Source organism: Culex pipiens, chromosome 2, assembly GCF_016801865.2.
Source record: "Culex pipiens pallens isolate TS chromosome 2, TS_CPP_V2, whole genome shotgun sequence".
NCBI lineage: Eukaryota > Metazoa > Arthropoda > Insecta > Diptera > Culicidae > Culex > Culex pipiens.
The window spans coordinates 132021338-132047954 of record NC_068938.1 but is presented as its reverse complement, the minus strand read 5'-3'; the positions used below and the strand labels follow the sequence as shown (position 1 = coordinate 132047954).

At 41.2% G+C, this 26617-nt stretch overlaps 3 protein-coding genes across 4 annotated transcripts in view; 2 read left to right on the top strand and 1 right to left on the bottom strand.

The window, feature by feature from the left end:
* LOC120424674 (glycine receptor subunit alpha-2) overlaps positions 1-4142 on the top strand; it is a 56987-nt gene extending 52845 nt beyond the window's left edge. Inside the window, exons 5-7 of one of the 2 annotated variants that reach the window (XM_052709019.1) lie at positions 1875-2171; positions 2986-3215; positions 3277-4142. In XM_052709019.1, the coding sequence (XP_052564979.1) occupies positions 1875-2171; positions 2986-3215; positions 3277-3732 (983 nt within the window). In that variant the 3' untranslated portion in view covers positions 3733-4142. The remainder of the gene's footprint in view (positions 1-1874; positions 2172-2985; positions 3216-3276) is intronic. The other variant, XM_052709020.1, reaches the window with a different exon arrangement.
* An 11316-nt stretch (positions 4143-15458) lies between these two features.
* Positions 15459-17393, bottom strand: LOC120424406 (uncharacterized). Its single transcript, XM_052709017.1, has 3 exons — positions 17280-17393; positions 16297-17223; positions 15459-16232 (listed from the first exon to the last, which is right to left on the bottom strand). Exons 2-3 carry the CDS (start codon positions 17215-17217, stop codon positions 15504-15506), a joined length of 1650 nt encoding a protein of 549 aa, XP_052564977.1. The 5' UTR covers positions 17218-17223; positions 17280-17393; the 3' UTR covers positions 15459-15503.
* Positions 17394-17491: 98 nt separating this feature from the next.
* On the top strand, positions 17492-19380 carry LOC120425119 (SET and MYND domain-containing protein 4-like). Its single transcript, XM_039589532.2, has 2 exons — positions 17492-17871; positions 17932-19380. Exons 1-2 carry the CDS (start codon positions 17579-17581, stop codon positions 19277-19279), a joined length of 1641 nt encoding a protein of 546 aa, XP_039445466.1. The 5' UTR covers positions 17492-17578; the 3' UTR covers positions 19280-19380.
* The last annotated feature ends 7237 nt before the right edge of the window (positions 19381-26617 follow it).

Below are 26617 nucleotides of genomic sequence, written 5' to 3'. Positions count from 1 at the left end.
AAACCCTTAATAAAACTTGGTGGTGGCTAGTTGGTTTAAAAATGTTACTTGGGTATGAATTTGAACACAATTTTCATCGAAAGTTTCGGCCATTGCAAATTTTACAGAAAGTTTTCGTCGTTTTTTGGCCATTGACAAAAATTGAACATTTGACTAACGATTTAGAAAAAGAACATTTTGGTGTGTAGATAATTCTCAAGTCTTTTCAACATTTTTTCATAGATGGACAAGAATGGACACTGTTGTAAAATAAAAAAAATGCTTAAAATAGCTTTACATAAATCAATGCATGAGATGAATTTAGAAAGTTGATTGCAAATTTAATATAAAATTTTAACAATGTTAAAAAAAACCAGTCGATTTTCGATACAAACTTTAAAAAAGCAAGGAAAGTCAGGAAGGAAAGTCAGGAAAGGGAATTGTTTAAGATTATTCAGAAAAAAGCTAGACTCTTAAGAATAACCTTAACCTTTAAACATTTTTTTTAAAGGGTAAAGTTTACATACATCAACATCTTAAATTATTTTTAAAGATTTTGCTGAAAAGACAGTCAAAACAAATTTTGACAAATGTAAGATTTAAAAAAAAACTTCTTTTTAAAAGTTTTGAAAATATAAACAGTTTTTCGATAAAATCAAATTTGCTATCGAAAGGGACATTAAAAGTATGATAAAACTAATCAAAAAAATAGGAGTGTAACTTTTTTTCGGACACTGCAACTATTTTAAAGATACTAAAGTGATAAGAAAATCTCTTCTTAACATCCAAATTTTCGAATATTTATTTGTAGGGTCAGCTGCGACCGATAAAGAACTAAAGGGATGAAGTTTGTCGACACTGATTTCATTCGTGATGATTTCTTAATATCATGTGATCTAAAAAGAAAATAACTGATCATATCCTACAATTTTTCCAAAGACTCTGATCAGAAATCCCTACACGAGATACATTATTTCAAATATTTGCATACCAAATGTGTATGGACAATTCCAAAATTATTTGAATTTGTATGGAAAACCAAAGATAAAGAAAATAACATACCGTCATCAGGGGTGACAATGGGTCTGAGGGGAGTCAAATTAAAAAGTGAAGAACTGTCGCTTTTGACACGGCGCTCACGTACACTATCAAAAGAAACGTTTGGTAGTGTGTGTGAACTCCGTGTAAAAGGGGTGTCAAACTAAAAAGTGACGCTGTTCGTTTGACAACAGTTAGTGTCAAATCATCGGGGTTTGAGTGACGGTATAAAAAAAAAAGAATTATTTATCGATTTTCGAGTACATTGGGTCTTAATGTGCTATATTTAAATTATTTAGTTTTATTTTCTTTTTCTCAGTTGTTTATAGAAAAAAAGTAGAGTTCTTATCAATAGTTTATTATTCTATTGTGCACCAGAGTCAAGCGAGAGCTGACAAATTTGCAAAAAAAGGTACGTAACATTACGATTATTTAAATACGTAGTTTTGCATTTTTATCGGACACTCTGCTCTTGTTTCTGTTGCACACTTTGTTTGTTGGTGGTAGTTTGGAAAGTAGCATTTAAACAATTTTAATGTAAATGGTAAGTGATACGATTACAACTGATTTGTCCCAACAATATCCTTGTTCAAAAATGATAAAAAATGAAACTTCTTCTAATTTATAATTTTAATTAAATCTGTTTTTTATTCATAAATCATGATGCAATTTTTACAATAACCAAATGTCAAAAAAGTGCAAAATGCAAGCTGATTTTCAAACTCATTTGTAGATATCACATGCAAAAGATGCAACTAGTCTGTAGTCAAGCTGCAAGATCTGCAATTCTGGGCACATAATCGCTGCAGTTGCTACAAACGATTCTCAAACCATTTCCCGACTTGTTCTACTTCCAGAAATCGCAACCCTGACGCACAAGTTCTCCTCGGTAACGCTGTACAAAAATTCAACGGTCCGGTACGCGTGTATGATGCACGCGATCATCGCCTGCCAGATGGAGTTCCAGCTGTACCCGATGGACATCCAGATCTGTCCGATCTACATCGAGAGCTTTTCCTACCACAATCAGAAGATTCGGCTCAAGTGGGCCGACAACGGGGTCACCATCAACCCGGAGCTCAAGCTGCTGCAGTACAACCTGGGTCAGCCACTGCAGCTGGAGGAGACCGACGGGTACATGCCGGAAAAGTACGGTAAGGGGTGGTTTTTCAATCTGTTAAAAATTAAATTGAGACTTCTTCAACCCCAAAATAATGCACCTTTTTGTGGAAATCGAGGTACACTCAAACCCCGATGGTTTGACACCAACTGTTTTCAAACGAACGGGGTCACTTTTGTAGTTTGACACCCCTTTTACACGGAGTTCACACACACTACCAAACGATTGTTATGAAAGTGTGCGTGAGCGCTGTGTAAAAAGTGACAGTTCGTCACTTTTTAGTTTGACTTTGACGGGGTACAAACGGTACAATTTAAAAAGTGTCAAACGAAAAAGTGACCAACCACCGGGGGTTGAGTGTAATCTCAATTTGAGGACTTTTTACCATTTTTTTCTAACGCATAGTGATTGTAATAGTAATTACAGTTGTTCAACATTACGTTATTAAAAAAGTTATTAAATTTGAACCTACTGGGAAGGGAAAAAAATATTTCAAGAAATAGTTTAACAACACTGAAGCAAGATTCAAATACTTAATTTGTCTAGGAATCAAGACCGGGGTGTCCTTAAAATAATTAAGTCTGTCACCCTAATGCGCAATCAACTGAAAATTGAGTTCTTTGTTATCTTGGTCATGTGTAACATAACGCCCTGCACCTTTTCTACTAGAAGTTTAGAAATCCCTTTAAAATCCCATTTATGTTAAAAATTTAAGACACCGATAAAATGCCACGGTTCGACATGAATAACAATTATTGTTATCGTTGTTTGAAAAATACAAGAAACAAATCAAAAATAAATTAACAAAATATCATAAAATTAATCAGATTTTATTATTTGTTCAACAGGAAACTTTTCCCGCCTGGCGGTGTACTTCCGGTTCGAGCGCCAGATTGGCCACCATCTGATCCAAACCTTCGCTCCGTCCACGCTGGTAGTGATGCTGTCCTGGTTCAGCTTCTGGCTCGGCCTGGACGCCATCCCGGGCCGGGTAACGCTACTGGTGACCTGCATGCTCACCCTCGTCACCATGTTCACCGGAATGCGGGCGGACATCCCGCCGGTGGCATACGTTAAGGTATACGGAGTTTGAGTGCGAGTTTCCTCAAGGGTAACTAAGTCTATTCTATCTTCAACAGGCCCTGGACCTCTGGATGGCCGGCTGCATGATGTTCGTGTTCTCCGCGCTGGCCGAGTTTGTGGTGGTCAAGGTGCTGGACGTCCAGTACCAGTACCAGGTGAACAAGGTTCCGAAGGTGCTTCCGATGCGAATCAGTGCCATGGAGAAGGGCCAGTGTGCGACGGTGGCCAACTGGGAGGGCGGAACGGTGAGCGTCCGACCGCGGAAATCAACCCAAACTCCGACCACCCCCGGCCAGGTGTCCCTGCAGGGTAACGGAGGTCCACAGCCACCGTCGGCGAAGCAACCCACGCGGCGGCAAAGTATCCTGTCGGTGGCCTGGACCGACACCGATACCGGCATCGAGAAGATCATGTGGCGCGAAATCGACAAAATGTCCCGCGTGGTGTTTCCGGTGCTGTTTCTGGTGTTTCTCATACTCTACTGGCCAATACTGATCTTTAAAACGTCCTGATCGGCGTCACATTCCAGACCGTCGTAGAGTGTTTTAAAACATGCAGTTCAGTCTCTTAAGTTGTGTTATCTAAAACTGAATCTTCATCCTTTCCTTTCCTCTCCAGCACCTAAGATTAAGACAACTCGTTTGCGTATCTCACATATATAATCATTATGAAATTTAAAGCGTAGCTCATCACTGACTTTTTGAATTAATTTCATTTTGAAATTTAATCGTGAGTAATTTACCACCAATCCCGGAAATGGATTTTACTTATATTTATGGATTTGGCTCAAACTTTGAGGGGGCCTTCCCTGTAACCAAAGAAGTAATTTTGTGTCATTTGTTCAACTATGGTCCCCTTGGAACGAGCTGTCAAGTAGGACCTTTTCTGTCAAGAAGAACCGATAAGTTATTTTTTTTTAAATTGAATTAATTGAATCAGAAAAAAAGCTTTATCGTTGTGAACAATAATATCACAAATTTAAACTTAATTTTAGGACCCATTTTTTGCAGCTGTTCATAAAAAATGGTACGTAAATATTCGAAAATCTGTAACTTTTCAAGGAATTTTATGAATGATTTTGGTGTCTTCGGCAAAGTGGTTCGTATTAATGAGGACAATTCAGAAAAAATAGGTACACGGAAAAAAATGGTGATGTTTTATTTTTATTTTCACAAAAGTTCATGTTCCCAAAATTTATATTTTAATTGTTTAATTTTTTTTCTATGTTTTAAGGGACAAAACCCCACATCTTTCATCTTAGTGATTTTGTAAAAAAAAATCTTGTAAAAATTTTGTAAAAAAAAATCTTGTGCGGCGATGGAATAATCATCATCAAAAGAAAATCATTGGGAGATCATCAAGAGAAAAAATCCGTAGGGAGCATGGCTCTCCTCTCTCGCGCACGAAAGATCGATAAAAGGAACCTAAAAAAATCATCATCATGATTATTCGGCGGAACATCTTTTTCACTACTGCACTTGCAAGTGTAACGTCACACGTCGAAAAATGACCTGTCTCATTTTGTAGATGGGCAATATGTGTAAACAAAGTGAAATAAATATTTTTAAGTGGTGCTGACAAGGAAATTCACAAAAAATCATCAGTAGATTGATTTTCTTGGAGAGGTTCGGCAGCGATTTTCTTTTGCGTGATTTGCCTCCTCTCTCTTTCGCGGATGAAAAAAGTTCGCAAGCGAAAATGATTTTTTTGCGATTATTCCATCCCTGCTTGTGCCTAAAATTTGTTTGAACTCATTTTTTATGTAAAATCGAATTTGCAATTGAATTGCCTACTTTTTTGATTATATAGTAAAATTTTGTCCGAAAAATTCCGTTTTTTATCTTTTTAAATTATGTCCATGATTGTGCCATTCCTGAAAATATTTATTTTAGTTCAGAAAATTTGCTATAAAATTGTCTAAGCGACATTGAAGATTGGACCTCTAGTTACTGAGATACAGCGGCTTAACCTCTTCCCGCCCAGAGAAAGATTGTTTACGTTTTTCATCATTAATCGTGACTGGATCGATCAAATTGGATGAAATTTCAATGGATGTAAGCTAACATTCTATTTAAACTAACGCAGGTTGAATCAGGTAAAAAATGCATGGTTGCCGAGAAATTTAATTTTGAAGACAAAAATTAGTGGTGCTCTGGAGTAACCATGGGTGTTAGAGGGTTAAAGAAATAGAAACAGGAAAATTGATGTTTTTTAAGTCTCACCCAAACAACCCTCCAATTTCTAATGTCGATATCTCAACAACTAGTAGTCCGATTTTCAATTTTAAAAAATGAAGCATTCGTAAAATTTTCCGATCTTTTCAATAACCAAATTTTCAAAAAAAATGTCTTGACTAACATTACAACAGGGCGTAACATTGAATGTTTGACCCTTTTGAAATGTTAATCTTGATTCAAAAAATATCAACCATTAAAAATCGGACCATTAGTTGCTGAGATATTGACATTAGAAATTGGAGGATTGTTTGGGTGAGACTTATGAAACTTCAATTTCCCTTTTTCTTTTTTTAGGCCGCGCTATCTCAGCAACCAGAGATCCAATCTTCAATGTCTCTTAGACAATTTTAAAACAAACCATACAAAACAAATATTTTCAGGAATGAACAATCATGGACACTATTTAAATTTAAAAAAAAACGGAATTGTTCGGACTAAATTTAACTTTGAATGGCTATTTTTTGAAAACGGTTCACTTAATGAAAAAAGTGAAGTACTTTTCAATTGCAAATTCGATTTAACATTAAAAAATGTTGTCATAAAATTTTAAGTACAAGATTAAAATGTTTTACAAAAATACAAAAATACTATTTAAAAAAAATCATAACTCGTCGGCAAAATTTTGGTCCATACTTCTGAATGGCTTGAAAAATGCGGGTTTTGTCCCCTAACCATATCTAGATTTTTTTTAAAGGAATAAGCGATTGTATTTCATATGTTTATAGGTCCTTTTAAAAAAAAACCTTAGACATAAAAAATCAATAATTTAAAAATACAGATTTTGGTAAATTTGGAAAAAAAATAATTAGAAAATCATTTTTTCGTGTACCAATTTTATTCTGAATTCAGGTTTTTAAGCGAAGATGGCGTTGGAATGGTGAACGTCCGAAATGTCAAAATCGCGCAGTAGCACCAACATTAGAAAAAAAAATGTGGCGGTCATGCCATAGGGCACACTTTTTACGCAATGTTGGCACCACTGCGTGATTTCGACATTTCAGGCGTTCACCATTCGAACGCCATTTTCGCCTAAAAATCTGGATAGTCCTCATCAATACCTAAAACTTTGCCGAAGACACCAAATCAATAAAAAAAACTTCTTTGAAATTTACAGATTTTCGAATATTTACGTGTCATTTTTGTAAAAACAGCTGCCAAAATTGTATGGAGATTTGTATGGGTGAACCAAAGACACAAAATGGCTTCGTTGGTGATAGGGAAGGCCCCCATAAAGTTTGAGCCAAATAAAAAAAACCAAAAAATAAAAATGGTCGAAATCAGCTAATTTCGTAGAGAATTGCTAGCATGTGAATTTTGTTTAGGCTATTCTCCAAGTTCCCATGAAGATCGGGCGAGGCTTCGGATAATCAGGTCTGGGCTGTATTTATATTTTTATATTTATTCCTCACCTTCAAAATAAACCAGGGCAAAAGACATAAATTTTAAAATAATTGCAGCGCATTTTTTCCGATTTGAAATTCTTTGAATAATTTGAAGCAAATACAGTCCATACTCAATGGAGTACCCGACGCGATTGGTAGTGAGCAATGTATTTCTTATGGAGCGAACTGTCAAACTACCACTCGAATCGGGAATTCCATTATCTGAAACCACGATTATTTAAAATTCGTTTTTTCGAAGGTTTCTATAGAGACTTCGGATATTCGAATCATGAAAAAAATATAGTTATTTTGTAAGCAAAATTTTGGCGATGACGTTTTTTCTTCTTTTGAAAAAATAAACATTATTTTATACTTCCCTCTGATTTCTTAAAATAAGTTTTACTACAGTATTTTCACATTTGTATTATACTGCAGAATTATTTGCTTGAACAATTGTACTTTCGTTTAAATGAGAAATTCAGAAATTGAATTTTATATTCATATATAAATAAATAAATATTTGATATGAAATTTGCGGATTTTTTTAAATTTTTGCTAAATCAATATTTGCAGACATTTTTTTTTCCTTCACAAGTGACTACGCTTGCGACACCGACCTTCGCCGAATCTGTTCATATTTGGCATGGGGGTTGTTTTTGCCACAAAATCAAAGAATTTCAAGTTTGGCAAGCAAATTAGAAGAATTTTTACGTAGAATCCAATTGTCTTTGTTTTTGTATATATTCAATTTGCAGCGATCTATTATTTTCGTTACAAAATTTCAAATTTTCTTATCCAAAAGTTGATTTTTTGCTAAGCTTTCTCGTAGGAAAATGCTTTTTCAAAAAATAAAAATGAGGTTTTTCAAAAATCTTTAAAAGAGGGGGAACGTCCATAAACCACGTGGACACTTTTTTAGCAATCTGTTACCCCAATTGTCCATACAAAAAAAAACTCCCTAAAGTGTCCACGTGGTTTATGGATGGGCCCGGGGTGCCACGGGCGCAGAGGATGACCAAATGGTAACCAACTTGGGATTCTTTGATTTTAAGGCAGAAAAAACCCCATGCCAAATATGAGCAGATTTGGTAAAGGTCGATTTTGGACGCGTGCAACATAACTATTGCAATATATTTTTTTTACATTTTTAAACAATTCATTTTGTTCTTAAACTCGTTGTACATATTTCCACTAAGTTATCCATTCGATTCCCTTGTTAATATTGCACACTCTATTTAATAAAGTTAAACCAACTATTGTTAAAAATGTACATTGCTTTCAACCCCCTAGTAAAATACCGTAGATGGCATCTGTCTTTTCGACAATTCTCTCGCCAAATTGGCATGGATATAACAAAAAAAAAATCCACCCCCTCTAGTTAGACGCTTATAAAAAATGCATTCTGTCCGAAGGCAAACTCAGAATGAACGCTGTGAAAGCAATAAGTACCTTATACTGTTAAGCTGTAAAAGGAAAGCTAGGAAAACCAAAAAATAAATAACGAAGAAAAAATGGCGCTGAAACGCACTGCACAAGCAAAACTGGCGCAGAGATCACACAATGTTGAACAATAAATTATTATCGAACAGAGTTTCAAATAAACTAAACTGTATCCAAAGAATAGATTATAAAATAAAACGCTGTGCCTTTTACGTTCACAAAACGTTTCGATGCACAAAAAAAAGGAAGTGAGCCAATTGCACAGATTTGAGGATTATATTTCAAGCATCAACTTTATGCCATTTTGAATTTGTGTACAGATTGCATTATTTATTTGAAAAACACGATTCATTTATGAAAACGGATTTTGGTTAAGAACTACAGTTGCATTTCCTGTAAATGATCCGTAAGATACTTTAACTATGATACTTTTGAAAGGTTATGTTTGAAAACTACACAAAACATTAAGTATAGGTGCATATTGGATTACACGGATGGCTATACTTCAAAAGAAGAGTAATTCAAGCTGCTGAAAAAACTCAAAAAGGCGATAGCTTTAAATAGAATTGTTCTAAGAAAATTTTGAAAAATCAAAACTTTTACTCAACTCAAAGTGAAAAACGAATATATATATTTAGTAGTTGATAAAGAAAGATGTGATACTAAATAGCTAGTTCATAAAAGAAGTGAAAAAGTTACCGAGATGAAAACAGTTGAACAAAGCAGAAACGTTGAAATCTTTTAGAGACAAATAATTAAAACAAATATTGCACAAAGAATTTTAAAAGAAGCCCAAGCAAACCAGTTAAGATTGACCTAATCAGTAAGCGGTTTAATATAACAAAGAACAATAAAAAAAAACTTTGTGCGCTTGTAAATATTACCAATAAATGCGCGCACGCGTGCTTTTCCAACATCGAACATATGTTACTCGTAAAACGTTGTGCTTTAACAAAGAGAACAAACTAAAAAACAACCATCACCAAAGTCTACGCGTATCTTAAATTCTAATAAATAAAGTACACACACCCCCTGTTTAAAAAAGATAAGTAATTTTTAGACATTGTTATATGTACAAGCTTGGCATTTTACAGTTAGTCCACCGCCCTCGCAGTCCTCAGAGGCTGAGGCTGGGGGGCGTTTAGGTTTTAATTTTCCTCTCGGTTAAGTATAGAAGCCGGTAGGCGAAATGATACATAATTTTTATAAAAATCGTTATCTGAAAAGAAGGGCCCAGCTTGTTTCATATTGCAGCAAAACCATCCGAAATCATTCTTATATTTTGCTGTTACGACGGGATCGTTGAAATCTACTAGATGTGATGGGTGGAGAAGGGTGAAACATCACAATTGAACGGTCTCCAACAGTCAATAGGGCCCTAAACTGCCCCTGATCGCATAAATGTCTCATATGCATTTTCATCACTTTTGAGTTATTGATGCAGTTTAGTTCAAAATCGTGTTCTCTTTCAAAAGAGCCTATAACATCCAGTACTTTGTTCTAGAAATCTTGGGGAAATCCAGTTTTTTCGTGAAAACTTAACACGTAGCCTTATGTGTGGGACAAACTTGCCTTGCTTTTTTTTCTCAGTTTGCTGTTTTTGCATATGAGACATTTATGCGAACATGGGCAGTAAAGCCCTATGAGCAGTTCTCTACGAAATCGGTCTTTTTTCTTTAATTTTAATTTTTGTATTTTTTGATCCGTCTGAATCTTTTTTGGTGCCTTCGGTATGCCTAAAGAAGCCATTTTGCATCATTAGTTTGTCCATATAATTTTACATACAAATTTGGCAGCTTCGGCAAAGTTGTAGGTATGGACAAAGAATACGGTGAAAAAAATGATACACGGTAAATTTTTTTTGGTTATTTTTCATTTCTTTTTTTGTCATTAAAACTTGATTTGCAAAAAAACACTATTTTATTTTTTTATATTTCATGGTATGTTTTAGGAGACATCAAATGCCAACTTTTCAGAAAATTCCAGAACGGGTAAATAATCTTTGACCGAGTTAGATTTTTTGAATAAATACTGATTGCTTTCCAAAAATCTAAATATTGGTCGCAACAATTTTTCAACTTTATTTTTCGATGGAAAATCTGATTCGTAATCAAAAAGAACTTCAGTGAAATTTTGATAAAGTGCACCGTTTTAAAGTTAAAGCCACTTTAAAGTATATATATATATATATATATATATATTTTTTTTTTTTGAAAATAGTCGCAGTTTTTCCTTTTTTTTTAATCAGTGCACACGCTTGCCCACCTTTGAAAAACAATATTTTTGAAAAGTTGAGAAAATTCTCTATATTTTACTTTTATGAACTTTGTTGATACGACCCTTAATTGCTTAGATAATGCCATGCAAAGATTTAAAAACAGGAAAATTGATTTTTTCTAAGTCTCACCCAAAAAAAAACCACCATTTTCTAATGTCTCAGCAACTAATGGTCCGATTTACAATGTTAAAATATGAAACATTCGTGAAATTTTGAGATCTTTTCGAAAACAATATTTTCAAAAAAATTAAATCGTGACAAACATTTCAAAAGGGCCAAACATTCAATATGACGCCCTTTTAAAGTGTTCGGCTTAGAAAACATCAATTTTCCTGTTTTTAAATCTTTGCATGATCGAACCCTGGCAACGCTAGAGCCAGCAACAACACGGAAATTTTTTGAAATTAAATATGTCTTTATTGAACTTTCTTATAATAATTACATTTCTTTTACATGCTAAGTGGTATGGCCTAATGCTCTTTATCTTTGTTGTATTTTTCGTTTTATTATTAACTGATCACATTTATTTTATTTACTTCAAATTGTTTTACATTATTGCATTGAATCGAATACATTTGGGTAAAAAAGAAAAAAAAATCACTTTAACAACTAATCCTAACTTAAAACTAAAAAAAAAATCATTGAAATATTCAAAATCACTAGAACGAGTAAACTACGAACTGTATTTTAAGATGAATGCTCCAAGAGTTCTTACTTGTTCCTGGCGAGTTTTGCAACCACGTAGAGTTGTTGTCATCTCGATGAAAATGTTCAGAAGTTCTTGTGGTGAAAACAGGTCACTACTGCCTTCACCCGTTGATGTTGGTTGGTTTTCCCTCGGTTGCTGACTGAAGCCAGGAGGTGTTGTATGCTCTGCAACTCTTTGCCGCTGATTCAACGGCAATGGCTGCAGATTTGGAACCACTCGAACAGATCCCGCTCCAGGTGACGCCAAAGCAGGAAAATCCACGTCCGTGTATGCTGGTGGTGTTTTGCGACGATTTGGTTGGTGCCTCGTCGTCGCTTGCTGCCGAATTTTTACAAACTCAGCACGTTTTGGGCAGCTCCGATTCTTGGTAGAATGGTCGCCGCCGCAATTGAAGCATTTCGCTTCGATGTTCTCGTTGATTGTGTCGCAAGCTTGAGTTTTGTGCTCACCTCCGCAAGTTGCACAACGACTCTTGATGAAACAGTTCCTTCCACCATGTCCAAACTGCAAACAGTTCGAACACTGCGACACGTCACAGTGCGCTGGACGATAACGTTCCCAAGACACGATGATGTTGAAAATTGCCCGAACTGCTTTCAGCTCAGACGGCGTTGTCGATCCTTTCTCGAGATGAACCAGGTACAGTTGATCACGATACTTGATGTCCTTGTTGTGTCTCGTCATCTTGAAGACTTCGATCACGTTCAACTTAAGAGTTTTGAGCTCTTCTTTCAGCACACTCACATCCATGTCGTACAGGCCTCGGAGGACCTGTTTCATGGGGCGTTTACCTGGATCGTCATGGCTGTAGTATTCAATCTTTGTGTTGTTCAGGAAATCCCGAACGTAGTTGTAATCCTGTCTGGTAGGTAGCAGAATTTTGAGTTCATCAGCACACAAGCGAATGGAAGATTTGATAAACCCGGTCAGCCACTTTCGCACCGAATCCGATGACGATGTTTTCACAAAAATGGGTGGCAACTTTTCCCGTCGTTCAAATTCTTCCTTCTCGCTCACGTCCACAGGGAGGGTAGCGAACTGGTTTCCAGACGAATTTTGAGCGTCCTTGCTCAAACTGCCTGGCTTTGCAGGTAGCGCTTCGGCATTCTTTAGCTTCTTCAAATCTGCCGATCCTGCTGGTGAGGACCGCCTCTTTTTCTTGCCGTGAGGCATTTTTGCACTTTTTAAGCACTTTTCAGGAGCTAATATCCAGGAGTACCTCACTGATTGGTGGTCCACAAATGAAAAGGTGCACTTTATCAAAATTTCATTTAAGTACTTTTTGATTGCAAATTTGATTTTACATAGAAAAATAATGTTTTTTTGAAAATCAAGTTTTAGTGACAAAAGTGAAATTAAAAATCACCAAATCGATCAACAAATTCCTTCAGAAGATACAGATATTTTCAATTTTCATATATCATTTTTGTATGGACAGCTGCCAAATTTGTATGGAAAAGTATATGAACAAACTAATGATGCAAAATGGCTTCTTTGGGCATACCGAAAGCATTATAAAAGTTTCAGCCGGATTAAAAATTCCAAAATTAAAATTGATTGTGACAGTAAAAAGACCTATTTCGTAGAAAATTGCTCTTTTGATAAATTAAAAGGTACCGTGTTAAAGCTTCAAGGACAAGAAGAACTTTAGATAGGGGCAGGGGGGGGCAGAATGGCCCACCTAAGTAAAATGCTCCAAAAACCATAGAAAAACATGAAAACTTATGAATTCAGTGTAGTAGGTTTATGCTTTGGGATGTTCCCTTCAATGTTGTTTACTTGTTTGATGAAATTTTTTAGCTTAAAACTGTTTTTGAGCCACTTTAAAAAAAAAGTTTTTTCGACTTTTTTTCCAGGGTGCGGGGCAGAATGGGCCACCCTGTGGGGCAGAATGGGCCACCTTAGAAAACAAGCCATTTTGTCTAATACAACGTTGAAGGGAGATAAGAAATGACTTAAGGTACCTTTCTAACATAGTTTCCATGAAGTTAGACCACTTTAATAAAAATAGTCACTTACCAAAACAAAGATTTTTGAAAATAGTGTTAATATGTTGAAAAAGGACACTATTTTTACAAATAATCATCAAAACAACTAAAAAATCAACTAATGTTGCATTAAACGTGATTTGTGAAGCTACCAGGAGTGAAATAATCCATTTAATCAAAATTTCATAACTTTTGATTGTTTTTATAAGGCAGGATAAGGGTGGTCCATTCTGCCCCCATGTGGATTTTAATTTAACACTTCCACCACCAAGTCTCTAAATGATTTTAAGGTTCCGTTGTTGTTTGTATACCTTGGTAGTAACATCTAGTAACGTCATAAACATTGAGCAAACTTTTTCAAACAATCCAACTTTTCAGAAAGCTTATTTAAAAACCTCGAAATAAACAGCATTTGCGTTGTTTTGTCAATAAATTTACATTTTTGCTCATAACTCGAAAAATACAATGAATTCAAACGTCGTTTTCGGTATGGTGAAGTTATTAGACGTCCTTTATAAGACCCTTGCCTTACAATTGGTCTAAATCCATTCTAAAGCCCAAAACCAAGGGTGGCCCATTCTGCCCCCCTGGTCCATTCTGCCCCCCTGCCCCTACTCGAATAGCACGTCCCGAGATGGAAAAAGGTGTTTCTTCTTTAGGCGTTTCATACTTGGCTTCGCTAGACTTTGGATTGCTTCGTAAAAAAATATCAGAAAAACAATAGGTCTATTCCCGTACTGCAGAATTCTGCAATTCTGCACAAAAACGGCAGCAGAGCGTTCCCGTACTTTTCTGCAACAAAAGTAACTTTTCTCTCAGGCAGAACTTCTGCAGTGAGAGAGGTAGAAGTTGCAGCAAAACCGTTCCCGTACTTTTCTGCAAGCTCTCTCTTCTCTTTCTTGTTGAAAAGTTACTGCAATTTGGTATGATGGATGTTGACTACACGCTTACATAAAATCTGCAAGTTGGGTGAAATTAAGCATTTTATTATAAGCTGTAATAATAAATGATTTTGGGGTAGTTTTTTTATGTCTGGTTTTATTGAGACCGATTTTTTTTATGTTAACGATTTCAGGCTTAGTTCATTTATGTAAATGATATAGCGATTTTTTCAGTGTTAATATTTTGACCTGATAAAAAAATTGGTAACTTAAGCCATAGTATTATAGCACGGCTAGTACCCCAACAAAAATTGTACTATAAAAACAAATTGATTTTAAAAAACTTTTAAAATAGAAATTTGTTTAGGAATAATTTTTGATCTTCAATTGTTTTCGAATATACCTCGGAATATACTAAATGTGTGTGTTAAATAACAGGTAAATTTAATTGGCAAATAATTATTTATACCTTTAACGGTGCTACCAACTTCTATTCTTATATGAACCAAAAAAAAATATTTTGTTGAAATTAAAATTCTTAAATTCTTAAATTCTTAAATTCTTAAATTCTTAAATTCTTAAATTCTTAAATTCTTAAATTCTTAAATTCTTAAATTCTTAAATTCTTAAATTCTTAAATTCTTAAATTCTTAAACTCTTAAATTCTTAAATTCTTAAATTCTTAAACTCTTAAATTCTTAAATTCTTAAATTCTTAAATTCTTAAATTCTTAAATTCTTAAATTCTTAAATTCTTAAATTCTTAAATTCTTAAATTCTTAAATTCTTAAATTCTTAAATTCTTAAATTCTTAAATTCTTAAATTCTTAAATTTTTTAATTTTTAAATTCTTAAATTTTTAAATTCTTAAATTTTTAAATTCTTCTTGCATTTTAAATTTCTCAAATATCTGATTTAATACTTTTTTAAAAGTTTCTTGATGTGGAAATATTAATGTTTAAATATTTTTAATTATGGATTTCTTAATTTCCAGATTGCTTAATTTACGTGTATAACAATTTTTGAGCCCTTGATATTTTTTTTTATTTTGAAATAATTAAAAAAATAATACCCAGTTTGAGTAAATCCACTCAACTGTGTACAATGTTGCAGAAAAAGTACTGGAACGCGCTACCCAGGCAAAATTTTTGCCGCTTCTCTCCTTGCAGAACTTCTGCAAAAGAGAGAGATGAAGAGAGCGAGTTGAAAAGTACGGGAACGTGCTGCAAAAAAGTGACTTATGCTGGCTGCAGAATTCTGCAGAAGCTGCAGAAATTCTGCAATTCTGCAAGTACGGGAATAGACCTAATGTTTGTCGACTATTTATTTCAGATTAAGTAAATGATTTACGTTTATTCAACATAACAGGTTAACAGATATTTGAGAAATGTTCTTGTTTCCGTGTAACGCGATTCAGCAGTTTCTTGGCCACGCTAGAAACCTGATCGCAACGGATGGTCACGAGCAAGTGGGAACAGTTTTCGGTGATGAATTCCACCGATTTGTCCGTTATTGGACAGTTCCCGATATCCAGTTCCTTAAGTTGCGGAAATTGGTCCAAATTGCTGACAAATTCGTCGTCGACGGCTTTTAATGACGCGAGCTCAAGCTTTTCCAAGTTAGGGCACCGCAGAACCAACTCGATGAGTTTCTTTGTTGGTATGTGGCAGCATCCAATCACCAGCTCCTTCAACGTGTTTAGCCTTTTGGAGATTCTCATGGCGTTTCGGTGCACACGGTTGTTCCAAAGTTTTAGACACCGCAGCGATTTCCACCCGGCGGCAAAAATATCTGACCAACTCTGCAGCCTACAATCTTTAATTTGAACGTTTTGAAGATTTGAGCAGCTTGTCAAAAAAATCCGCAAACTATCGCCGACGACTTTAAACCCATCGAGGCTCAGGTAGCTTAAGTTGGAGCATTTAATACGTTCAAAGTTTAAATACAGATCTTTCTCTCCCGCAAGGGTAAGCTTCGTCAGCTGAGGCATTTCGGTCAGAAACGATGGCACCAATATTTCTTCATATTCCTCTGCAGGTGCCATTATGGCAGATAGTTCCTCAAGGTTTTCCAGGTTCTGCCCGATGTCGATGAGATCCTGTTTATTACAGAAACGTAGAGCGTTAGATAATGTTGATAATTATTTTGTTAGTTGTGCCTACCTCGTTCACAGCAGCTTGGCAACTCAGAACTCTGATCGAAGGCTGCATTTGACTCAGCTGTACTGCCAAATCAGAGTCTGGAAGGTCATCAGCCGTTTCCAATTTGAGTTGGGCCATGGAACAGATCTGGTCAACAATAAATTGCGTCAAGTAGCAGCTTAAATTTTTCAGCGTGCCTTGAACCGATCTCATCAGAAGGCAAGCTGCTATTTCTTCATCATTGTCGTCATCTTCAACTAGAGAAAAATCCACTTTTCTCAAACGTGGAAAAATGTCTCCGAAGATATCTAACACTCGCCTGCAGAAAAGAGATTCCAGCTTCTCCAGTCGAAAGTCTGCCCTGATCACCTCATCGGAATTGTACTCGGTAATGCCCAGCCTCAAGCTGATGAGATTGGGAGTTGCTCGCAGCATTCCCAACAGAACTGGCAGTCCGATTTCACAGTAACACAATGATAGTTCCGTCAACGCAGCGCCGAACGCAGGCCACCAAGCATCGACACAGATTATCTTCGACTGGTTCAATCTCGTACGAGAAGCCGGAAGCAGATTCTCCGGATGGAATGTTTCATCCATTGTGAACATTCCATTGAACGCGACAAAGAATTCTTTGCGCAAGGAGTAGCTCTGATCGACGATGTCCTTCCATCGGTGGCACGTTGACCGAACTTCCAGCAAAGAGTTTACGTCCAAGTACTGGAAGATCATACCCAACATTTCAGCGGGAAGATCCATCACGTAGTGCAGGGGCAGGTCAACCGTCTGGCGACACTCGGGGCAAAACCACCACAAACCGGACGATTTGCCGTTGGATGTGCGCAGCACATCGGCGACGGTCTGATCCAGGTTGACGGTGGCGGGATGGAACCGCTTCCGGCACGGTCCATTGCACGGAATCACGTTGGCCAGCGAGAGATCCATCTATTGCTGGGAAGAACTTGAGAGTTATTGATAGTTTAGAAAAGAAATAACATCAACTTTACCAGATTTTGCTTCCGATTTCTCTTAATCTTCTGTTGGTTTCGTGTGAAATCTTTGTTTTCGTACCGGATATTTGAATTCAAAGACTTAAGACGATTGACGGCTTACACGTTTATATCAAGTCTAAACAAAATTGAAAACTACACTCTCTTCTCAAACAGTACAGATTGATTGATCGTGCACAAATTTAGCAAGCCTTGGTGAACGTGCAAGAAACCAACAACAACTTTTTGCATTTCCAAATCTTCCACGAATCCGACCTGCCCTGAAGAAGTTTTGTGACCATCTCGTGCGATTAACCATGGCCTACGAGCGGAACGGCGTCGGCGCCGGAATGAAAGCGCTGATGGACGAAATGCCGGACTACCCGCACGCCGATGTCACCAAGTACCGGGACTTTGCGCTGCTGCGGCAGGCCGCCCTGCTGGACGTTCCGGAGCGGGTCAAATGTGACCGCCGGGCCGCCCAGCTGCGCCAGGAAGGGAATCGACTCTACCTGGAGAGGCTGTACGGTGACGCCCTGGAGCGGTACAACGAAAGCATCTGCTTCGCGGAACGCGACTCCGACCAGCTGGGAATGGGATTCGCGAATCGGTGAGTGGGGGTTTGGGAGCGTGAGTTGACCCTACAATGTAATTTTGCTTTTGATCGTAGGTCCGCCATCTACTGCGAGCAGGGCGAGTTCGAGTACGCGCTGGCCAACATTGCCCTGGCGAAGGCGCACCACTATCCGGAGAAGTTGATGCCGAAGCTGCTGGCCAGGGAGCAAAGCTGCCGTGCCAAGCTGGACGCCGGCCAGTCGAAGGGAACCGTGCCCAATCCCCGGATGGACGTGAACGTCAACGCGAACCCGAAGATTCCCTTCGTGGCCGATGGAGTCGGCATGAAGCTTTACAAGCAGTTCGGACGCGGGTTGATCGCCGAACGGGACTTCCAAGTCGGGGACATCATTTTGGACGAGAAACCGACGTTGGTCACGAACGCGCTTGGCTATCGCTACACCAACTGCGCCAATTGTTCCACCGGGTTCAACCACAGTCTGTTGCCCTGTCCGGGTTGTGTTTCGTACATGTACTGCAGCGAGGAGTGCCTCCAAAGGGACAAACGGTTCGTCCATCGCTTCGAGTGTGGCATGGCGGAGAAGCTGCGCAACGCCATGTTCTGCTCGACAATAATCGGTCCGAAGCTGTTTTTCTACGGATTGACCCTGTTCGATGATGACCTGCAAGCTATGATGGATTACTGTCACGGCAAGACGGCCCAAGGCCTGGGAAACCCGTTTGAGATGGACTTCCGCACGGAGGACCAGCTCGACCAGTTCAAGGTTCTACACAAGGCCGGAGTTCACCACATCACAATCCTAGATCAAGTGCGCCGAGTTAGCGCCGCCGTGTTCTACGTGCTCTTCACCGAGCATTCTCCACTACTTAAACGCCTCGTCACAACCCAAGCTCAACGGGACTTTGTTCTCAACTGTTTCCTGGATTACACCCGCAAGTGTGGCGCCCTCCTACTGGATTCAACCGAAAGCAGCACCGTGTCCCTAGTCGGTTCCATCGTGAACCACTCCTGCGATCCGAACGCCGTCCTCACCATCCACGGTGGCCACATCAAGCTGGCCGTGCTGCGTCCCATCGCCAAAGGTGAACAAATTCTGGCCTCGTACGGACCAACCTGGTGGCAGCCCAAACCCGACTACGAGTCGTGCTACAAGTGCAAGTGCGTCGTCTGTACCAAACCGAGCTGGTCCATCAAGCAGGGCACACTTCCGCCGGCTGCCGTCCAGCATGACCGTCTCATTACGACGATCAGCTGCAGCCCCGAGGCGAACTTTGCCGATCGGCTGAACGTGATGCAGCAGTTTCTTAACCGTTACGCGGCGTTCCACGCGGATGTCGCCTACGGTGAAGTGCTCAAGCTGTACAATCTGATGCTGAAGGGAATGATCCAGCTGGATCTGACGACGGGCGAACGGGCCAAGGTCGCGGCAAGCTTGAAGTGAGGATTGATCAACTATCTTTTGACGCTCTAACAAAACTATTGACTAAAATAATAAACTTGAATTGATTTGAATTTTGAAGATTTGATTTGATTTTGTGCAATTAAAAATTGAGTGCAATCGTAATTTCTCGACTAACGATCAAGATTCCTAGAAAGTATGGTTTCGATTTGTGATCGACAAATATCGATCTACCATCGAGAAATTACGATCGAAAATTCAAAGCAATTTCCAAAATTTAAAAAAAAACATAAAATTCAGAGTTTTGAGATATTTTTTTCAAATTTAAAAAAAATCAAAAAGAAAAAAAGGGTTCAATTTTAATAATTCATTTTTTTTTTAAGCCAATGATGTAGGGAGGACTTCGTTTATTAAAACGATTTGTGCAATAAACCCTAAAACATATTTGTTGGCGTGCCTTCAGATCATTGATGATGTAGAAAGGACGGTGGCAAAAGGTGTCCTTCACTTTTGGGACAATGACTGTCAATGATGGTTCTGAATACAGGGTCCAGAAAAAAGTATTAGAGTGTAAACAACGACTGTCCTATCCCTCGACCGTTGTCGCTACTTTGACAGTTGTGCTTCCTTTCTTGCTTGCGAGCAACAACGCCTTCTGCGTTTTGCCACTTCCGTTTCTCACTCTCAAAGTTGATCTCGAACTGTAAACCTCGCGCTTAATCGAAATACACTAAATTCGTTTATTAAACTCATTTCTCACGTTTTGTTTCCGTTGAACTGTGCAACCCGAATAGGTTGTGGGCCCACAGTAGTGAAGATTTGAGTTTTCCGCGAGTGAAAGTCGGGAAAAGTCGTTTTTTCTGATCGGACTTTGTGCGTCGCGTGCATCAGTGAAAAGCAAGATGGCGGACGCAAAGGTGCAGGTGGAAAAGCTGAACGACGAGAACTACGTGATGTGGAAGTTCAAGATGGAACTTCTGCTCTTCAAGGAAGGCCTGACCTCAACGGTGACGCAGGACAAACCGGCCAATCCGGATGCAGCCTGGCTCAAAAAGGACGGAGATGCCAAGGTGGCGATCGGGCTGGCCGTGGAGAACGATCAACTCGTCCACATTTGTCGGAAGACGACGTCGAAGGAGATGTGGGACGCGTTGCAGGAAATCCACGGGGAGTCGAACTACAGCAACACACTGCACGTTTTGCGGAAGTTGTGTTCGTTGCGGCTCAGAGAAGGCGGCAACCTCCCGGAGCACCTCAAGGAGATGACGGCGATGGCAAACCATCTGGAGATGAACGGCGAAGGCTTGAAGGAGACAACGTTCGTGGGGCTCATCATCTCGAGCCTGCCGCCGTCGTACGGGAGCTTGATCAACGTGATCGAAAATCTCCCGAAGGCGGAGATCAAGTTGGACAACATCAAAGGCAAGCTCCGGGATGAATGGCGACGCCGTCGGGATTGCTCGGAAGACGAGCAGCTGCACGAGAAGGCGCTCAAGAGCTCAGTTGGTGGCAGTTCCAAGGCGACCGACAAGAAGAAAACGAAGAAGGCCGGTGCGTGCCACAACTGTGGAGCTGTCGGTCACTGGAAACGCGATTGCCCGAAGCTGTCCAAGGCAACGTCGGGTTCACCGAAGGCGAATCTGGCAGTGGAGCGACCAGCTGGGATGGAGATGTGTCTGGCCGTAAGTGGAGAGTGTAGCCCAAACCGGTGGTACTTGGACTCCGGTGCTACTTCCCACATGACGTCCAACACATCGCTCTTGAACAACGTGGACGCCTCGAAGCAGCCGGACATTTGTCTGGCGGATGGAACCAGGATCAAATCCAGCGGCGCGGGCACTGGGAAGCTGATCTCCGTGACGGGCAGTGGAATCCGGATGTCGGTCACCCTGGCCGATGTGTACCACGTGCCGTCTCTCGCCGGGAATCTCCTCTCGGTCAGCCGGATGTGTGATTTGGGCTACGCCGTGTGTTTCGACAAAGTTGGCTGTAAAGTGATGCGGGGCGAAGAAGTTATGCTAGTGGGGGAGAGAAGCGGCGGCTTGTACCGGCTGAAGGAATTCCCCGAGCGCGCCCTGGTCTCGAAGGCGGAGCATCCAGCGTTGTGTGAGCACATGTGGCATCGGCGCCTGGGTCACCGAGATCCCGATGCGGTGTCGAAGATTGTGCGAGAAGATCTGGGCTTCGGCCTGAAGATGGAAAAGTGCGCCGTAAAGTGTGTTTGTGAAGTGTGCCTGAAGGGGAAAATGAGTCGTGACAGTTTTCCGAAGCAGTCGCAGAGCAAATCCAGTGCCGTGGGAGATCTGATTCACACCGATGTGGGTGGCCCCATGGAGGAGGCCACGCCAAGTGGCAACAGGTTCTACGTGATTTTTGTGGACGACTACAGCTGCTACACCGTGTTGTGCCTGTTGAAGAAGAAGTCGGAAGTGGAAGCGAAGATCCGGGAGTACTGCAGCCTGATGAAAAATCAGTTCGGGTACTACCCAAAAGTGATCCGTTCGGACGGCGGAGGGGAATATTCAAGTGGAACGCTGAAGAAGTACCTGGCCGAGAACGGTGTTGTGCTGCAACAGACGGCGCCGTATTCGCCGCAACAGAACGGCAAGGCCGAGCGAAAGAACCGCTACGTGGTGGAGATGGCGCGCTGTCTGCTGGTGGAGTCGAACTTGGGGAAGAAGTACTGGGGCGAGGCGATCAGCACTGCCAACTACCTGCAGAATCGCTTGCCTACTTCGACCGTGGAAAGAACACCTTACGAACTGTGGCACGGAAAGAAGCCATCCTACACCCATCTGCGTGTGTTCGGTTCGGAAGCCTACGTCCACGTACCCAAGGAGAAACGTCGTAAACTGGACGCCAAGGCCGTGAAGATGACTTTCGTCGGCTACGCGGAGGGGCGCAAAGCCTACCGTTTCCTGCATCCGGATGCCGACTGGATCGTCATTAGCCGCGATGCCAAGTTTCTGGAGAACACCGGTGAGGAGGCAGTACAAGACAGCGGCGACCTGTTCGCGGACGATGCAGAGCATCAGGCCAAGGAACCGGAAACGTTTGACGTGCCGATCAGCGGTGGAGAGCAGCGAGATCGCGAGCCCGCGGTTGCTGGCCCGAGTGCAGAAACGACCGAAGACGACGTGGAGCAACTAGAGCCAGACGTGGAGCAGATAGAACTGGACGAGGACACGACCGACGAAACAGGAAGTTCGGAACTGGAGACGTCCGTGTACGAAAACGCGTCGGAGGGAGATTTGTCTTTCCACGGGTTTCCTCTCGACGAGATTGCGCGGCGCTCGCTGCGATCAACCAAGGGTGTGCCACCAGTCCGTTTTGACGAAGCTTTCGTGGTTGCTGCGGCTCCCACGAACGACGAAGCGGAACCAACAAGTGTGCGGGAGGCGCTGCGGTGTGACCAAAGTGTTGAGTGGAAAAGTGCCATGGAAGAAGAGCTGCAGTCACACGCCGAAAACGGAACCTGGGAGCTGGTGCCACTGCCACCTGGCCGCAAACCCGTCGGCTGTCGCTGGGTGTACAAGGTCAAGAGGAACGCCGCGGGCGAGGCCATCAAGTACAAAGCTCGTCTGGTAGCCCAGGGCTACTGCCAAAAGTTCGGACAGGACTACGATGAAGTGTTTGCGCCAGTTATCAAGCAAACAACGCTGCGGATGCTACTGGCCGTCGCGAGCAAACACAACTTGCAGCTGCGACACTTCGACGTCAAGACGGCGTACTTGAACGGAGTGCTGCAAGAGGAACTCTACATGAGGCAGCCCGCCGGATTCGAAGAGCAAGGCAAGGAGGACCTGGTGTGCCGTTTGAGGAGGAGCATTTACGGGCTTAAACAGTCGGCCCGTTGCTGGAACCAGCGTCTGCACACGGTCCTCGAGCAGCTGGAGTTCGAGCAGAGCACCGCAGATCCCTGTCTCTACGTGAAGGTCGTCGAAGGTAAGCGCATCTACCTGTTAGTCTACGTTGACGACATCTTGGTCGGCTGCAAGTCTGGGGGCGAAATCGAGAAGATCTATTCGTTGCTCAAGAAGGAGTTCAAGATGACTGACCTTGGCCCAGCTAACTTTTTCCTGGGGCTGGAGGTCAAGTGCAACGACGGAAAGTACGGCATTTCCCTCGAAGGCTATATTGACCGTATAGCTGAACGTTTTGGACTCTCGGATGCCAAAGGTGCCAAATCTCCAATGGACGAAGGATTCACCAAGACCGTAGAAGAAAGTCGTCCACTTGAGAACAGCACGGAGTATCGGAGTCTCGTCGGCGCGCTCCTCTATGTGGCGGTTTGTGCCAGACCGGACATAGCAGTCAGTGCCTCGATACTCGGACGGAGTGTCACGGCGCCCACGCAGGCGGACATGGCGGCGGCCAAGCGAGTGGTCCGCTACCTCAAAGCCACGAAATCCTGGCAGCTCCGCTACGACGATCCAACCGGAGAATTGGTCGGCTACTCCGACGCGGATTGGGCCGGCGATTTGAAGACCAGGAAATCTACGACCGGATCCGTCTTCCTCTATTCCGGAGGAGCTGTTTCCTGGGCGAGCCGTCTCCAGCAGTGCGTGACTCTGTCGTCCATGGAATCGGAGTTCGTCGCTCTTTGCGACACATCCCAAGAAGCAGTCTGGCTGCTGACCCTGATGGAAGACTTCGGCGAACCGGAGCAGAAACCGTTGACCATCAAGGAGGACAACCAAAGTTGCATCAAATTTGTTGCAGCAGAAAGAACAACGCGGCGTTCCAAGCACGTAGATACCAAGCACTGCTACGTGAAGGAACTCTGTGAACGGAAGGTGCTACAGCTGGAGTACTGTCCGACCGAGGACATGATTGCGGACGTGCTCACCAAACCCGTAGGAGCCGTGAAGCACCGGAAGCTGTCTTCGCTGCTTGGACTTGCAGCGCCCGGCAGTGGTCGTTGAGGAGGAGTATTAGAGTGTAAACAACGACTGTCCTATCCCTCGACCGTTGTCGCTACTTTGACAGTTGTGCTTCCTTTCTTGCTTGCGAGCAACAACGCCTTCTGCGTTTTGCCACTTCCGTTTCTCACTCTCAAAGTTGATCTCGAACTGTAAACTTCGCGCTTAATCGAAATACACTAAATTCGTTTATTAAACTCATTTCTCACGTTTTGTTTCCGTTGAACTGTGCAACCCGAATAAAAAGTACCTATATTGAAATGAAAAAAAAAAAATCACGATGCGTAAAATCGACGCCAACATTTCAAAAAGCATCATGTACAAACCATGCGTTTTGAGAAAAACGCATTTCAATGTTGAGCATCCATTTTCAATTCCCATTTAAATATAAAAGCAAAATAAGATGTTCTAATAATAACAAACGACGAAAAACGTTGCTTTCATTGATACTTGATCATCCAAATTCAATAAAACATTATTTCCGTCGTTTTATTTAAGAAAAACAAACATAACTTCTTTTGAAATCACCAAACGTCTATATCACCCTGCTGTCATTGAGGGGGGCGCTTTGTTATGATTCGTTTTTCTTCGCCGAATGTACATGGCGCTTTGTTCATGATGCTTTTTTTTCGTCACGAGGTTTATGTAGTCTTTTGTTTGACAGGTTGACAGGGCTATATAAACAGGGACTGCTGATGGCAGAGATTTTGTTTATGTTACTTTATTTAAAATCATTATTAAACAGACTTTACTGAAGTAACTTTTGCTCATTTTTGGTGGAGAGGTAGCTTAAAAGGAGTACTTTTAAAATATGCAATAACCCAGAAAGTGTCAAAATGTACATGATGTCTTTTGAAATGTTACCGTCGAAATGCTTTTACAAACAACACAAAGAAAACCAATTTTTGATTGAAACATTCTGAATCAAATTTCGACGTCGTCGTGCTATCTTGTCGCACCCGCCATTTCGACGTTCCGAGAAAAACGCGTTTTAATGTTTGACCTTGAATAAACAAAAACCAGAGCACGCAATGTAAACAATAATAAACACATTTTGTTTGGCTGACCATTCTGTGCATTGTCCCGAAGTTTGGTTGAAGTTGGTTGCTGGAGTCCCGAGTTATAATTACAAATATTTACGGTAGTCTATCTTGCACGTGCGTCAAACGCGTTCTGACCTGAAATCCCTTTGGGCAATTGTCGCACTTACAATTTTCAGGGAGTGACAAGATAGCACGACAAGATTGAAACTACTTTCACATGAAAAGTGACAAAAAATTTCGAAGCTTTTTTGATTTTCATTGAATATCTCAGGATTGAAATCGACTTTTTGGGGATCTGTAAAGGTCAAAAGATGATGCATTGTGAGCTGCACAAAATGGCGTTCTTAACTAAATTTGGCCCAACATGCACGTACGACAAGTTAGCACGACGGCGACGATTTGAATGTTTTTTTTTTTCTAAAACAACCTCACGATTCTACCTACTGGCCCTACTCGGATAACAGAAACCAGTGCAACCACCATCGATTTGATGATCACTGAATCCCCCGATCTGGTCGTCAAATCGCAAGCTAGTACTGGCAACACAATTTCAGATCACGAAATAGTCTACTTGCTTGCAAGCGTGAGAGTGCGAAACCCAGCTCCAGTGACTTCTCGTGTCAGGAATTTCAAGACGATCGACCCACTACGACTGCAAGCGGACTTCCAGGCCCTGAACCACCAGCCCTTCTTTGCCGCTGATGACTCGACCACCAAGGCCGAACTGCTTGCTGATAGTCTCAAGAGTCTGATGGATCGCCATGCCCCGGAACGCACAATTGTTGTTCGTGACGCGAGGACGCCGTGGATCACAGCTGGCATCAAGCGGGCGGTTGCAGAGCGGAATCTTGCGTTTGCCCTGTACTCACGCAATCCGAACCGAGAGCGAGGGGACAACCAGTGGCAGGACTTCATCCGTAAGCGCGACCGGGCCAACACTTTGATCTTTGCAGCAAAAAAGAGATACGCAGAACAAAACTTCGACTCCAATCTGCCTGCTAAGAAGCTTTGGAGCAACTTGAGACGAGAAGGAATTCACAACAACGCAAAAAAGAACGAGCCTGCGGATGGGGTAGATGCAGACGAATTGAACACCTTCTTCACAACCGGGCATCGGCAGCTGAACGCGGGAGACACAAACGAGCGGCCTGTGGAACCGAGTCACAGAACTGCTCATGATCCAGGCGAACCGAACTTCGTTTTTCGTCACACGGATGTCAACGAGGTCTGCTCTAAGATCCTCGAAATTCAAACAAACGCAGCCGGCTGTGACGACATCCCTATCTCGTTCGTGAAACTACTGTGTCCGTTCGTCCTTCCCCTCCTCGCTCATCTTATCAACAACATCATCGACACGAGGACTTTCCCGACTAACTGGAAGAAAGGAATTGTGACTCCAATCCCGAAGGCCGCCA